The sequence below is a fragment of the Calidris pugnax genome, unplaced genomic scaffold (assembly GCF_001431845.1).
Source record: "Calidris pugnax isolate Ruff unplaced genomic scaffold, ASM143184v1 scaffold73, whole genome shotgun sequence".
NCBI lineage: Eukaryota > Metazoa > Chordata > Aves > Charadriiformes > Scolopacidae > Calidris > Calidris pugnax.
In genome coordinates, this window is record NW_015090806.1 from 638668 (window position 1) to 640362 (window position 1695).

At 48.6% G+C, this 1695-nt stretch overlaps 1 protein-coding gene across 5 annotated transcripts in view; it reads right to left on the minus strand.

Annotated features, from left to right (window-relative positions):
• Positions 1–1341, minus strand: part of TFAP2D (transcription factor AP-2 delta (activating enhancer binding protein 2 delta)) — a 51670-nt gene extending 50329 nt beyond the window's left edge. Inside the window, exons 1-2 of one of the 5 annotated variants that reach the window (XM_014938305.1) lie at positions 1269–1341; positions 74–571 (exon numbers count right to left, since the gene is read on the minus strand). In XM_014938305.1, coding sequence (XP_014793791.1) covers positions 74–538 — 465 coding nt within the window. In that variant the 5' untranslated portion in view covers positions 539–571; positions 1269–1341. Of the gene's footprint in view, positions 1–73; positions 836–1074; positions 1164–1268 lie in introns of those variants that run through there. The other 4 variants (XM_014938304.1, XM_014938306.1, XM_014938303.1 and 1 more) reach the window with 4 other exon arrangements.
• Between the last annotated feature and the right edge of the window lie 354 nt (positions 1342–1695).

Below are 1695 nucleotides of genomic sequence, written 5' to 3' on the forward strand. Positions count from 1 at the left end.
GGGGAGACGGGCCGACCAGGGCAGGGGGGAGGGGAGAAGAAGGTACCTCGAAAGGAGATCGCATGCTATTTACCTGCAAATCGTCTGCTCCCGAGGCTGCAAGCCCGAGGCTTGGTCCTGGCAGGAGTCTTTGATCTGGATGCATCCCATATTGGGATCCATGGCTCATAAGAGACAGGTCGTGACGGCGGTAAGCATCTAAGCACCCCAGCTCTCTCCTCTGCTCGTCCAAGCAAGAGGACTTAAGCGCCCGCGCATTGTGCAGGTTGATAAAATCGGTGGGTTCCCCATGGTGGATCTGCTGGTAGTATTGCTGGGAGTGATGGAGAGAGTTCAAGGAGTAAGCGTCGGGGTTGACTGCCGGGTGGCTGTGTTGGAACTCGTAGTGGAAGGACTGGTGGTGGAGTGGGGTGTACTGGTGGTTAGTGGAGAAGTAGGGGGAGGCGAACTCGGTGCCCGTGGTAGAGTAAGTGAGAGGAGATGAGGAGGAATAGGCGACGGTCGAGTTGGCCACAGACTCCAGGCATCCAAGCTGCATCAAACGGTAACTGTTTGATCCGTCATGACGTATCTGAAAGGAAGAAGTGAAAAGAAGACCCCAAAACTGGAGGTTTGGCATGGAAAAACCCCGGCTGCGGTTCTTCCAAGCACGCTGTCCTGCATAGCTTCTCCCCCTGCAGAAGCCTCTAAGCCTGCGAGCGGCAACCCCCAAGCAACAAAAGATCCTTTCCTACCTTGGGCTGGTGCCATAAAGGTCTGTTCAAAAAACCCATAAACAAGCCCAGCCTGCCCTTAATACCGTCAAAGCGCAAGGAATCCACGCACTGAAATAAAAACTATCTCTCTTTCTATCCGTCCATCCATCCATCCATCCATCCATCCATCCATCCTCAAAGCGCAAGGAATCCACGCACTGAAATAAAAACTATGTCTCTTTCTATCCGTCCGTCCATCCATCCATCCATCCATCCATCCATCCATCCATCCATCCATCTAACCATCCACCTCCTGATCACAGCTGTAATATCTGGGGCTGACACAAAAAAAAAGTAGTCATCAAACAGAGGAAACTACCGAGAATACACACAAGTCCCGTCCCTATGTTACAGCGTTACACATTGAGAAAGCTTTGCCGCCTGCTCGCCTTCCTTTCTTCCTTCCTTCCCTTCTTTTTTTTTTTTTTTTTTTTCCCCAGGTTCCCATGGCTGGGGATTCAGCTTCTGGCTTCATCCAGAAATCCCCCCCCCCCCCCCTCCTTTTTTTCCTACGTTTCGAAAGAAAAGAGGAGTCCTGCTTTTCAGTGAGAACTCCCCATTCCTGGCGAGCTAAGTGGTGATTTCTCTCCACTTCATTATATTATTAGGGGTATTATTCTGATTTTCGTTCTGGCAACGGTTTTAACGTGGTAATGAGTTGCCCTTTCTGGCGACAGATGTCATAACGAATTTTCTCTCTATACTTCTTTAAGTTATCTCTGAAGCCGGATTATAATTAAATGTAACGGTCCAATATGGATTTAAAAAAAATGGAAACAACCACACAGGCACATCCACACACACACACATATGCACACACACACGCACACACACACATCCACACACACGCGCGCACACACACACACACACAAAAAAAACAACTCTGGATAAAATTCCCCTCTCCAAATTAAAAAAGAAAAAAAAAGAAAGAAAAAAAAAA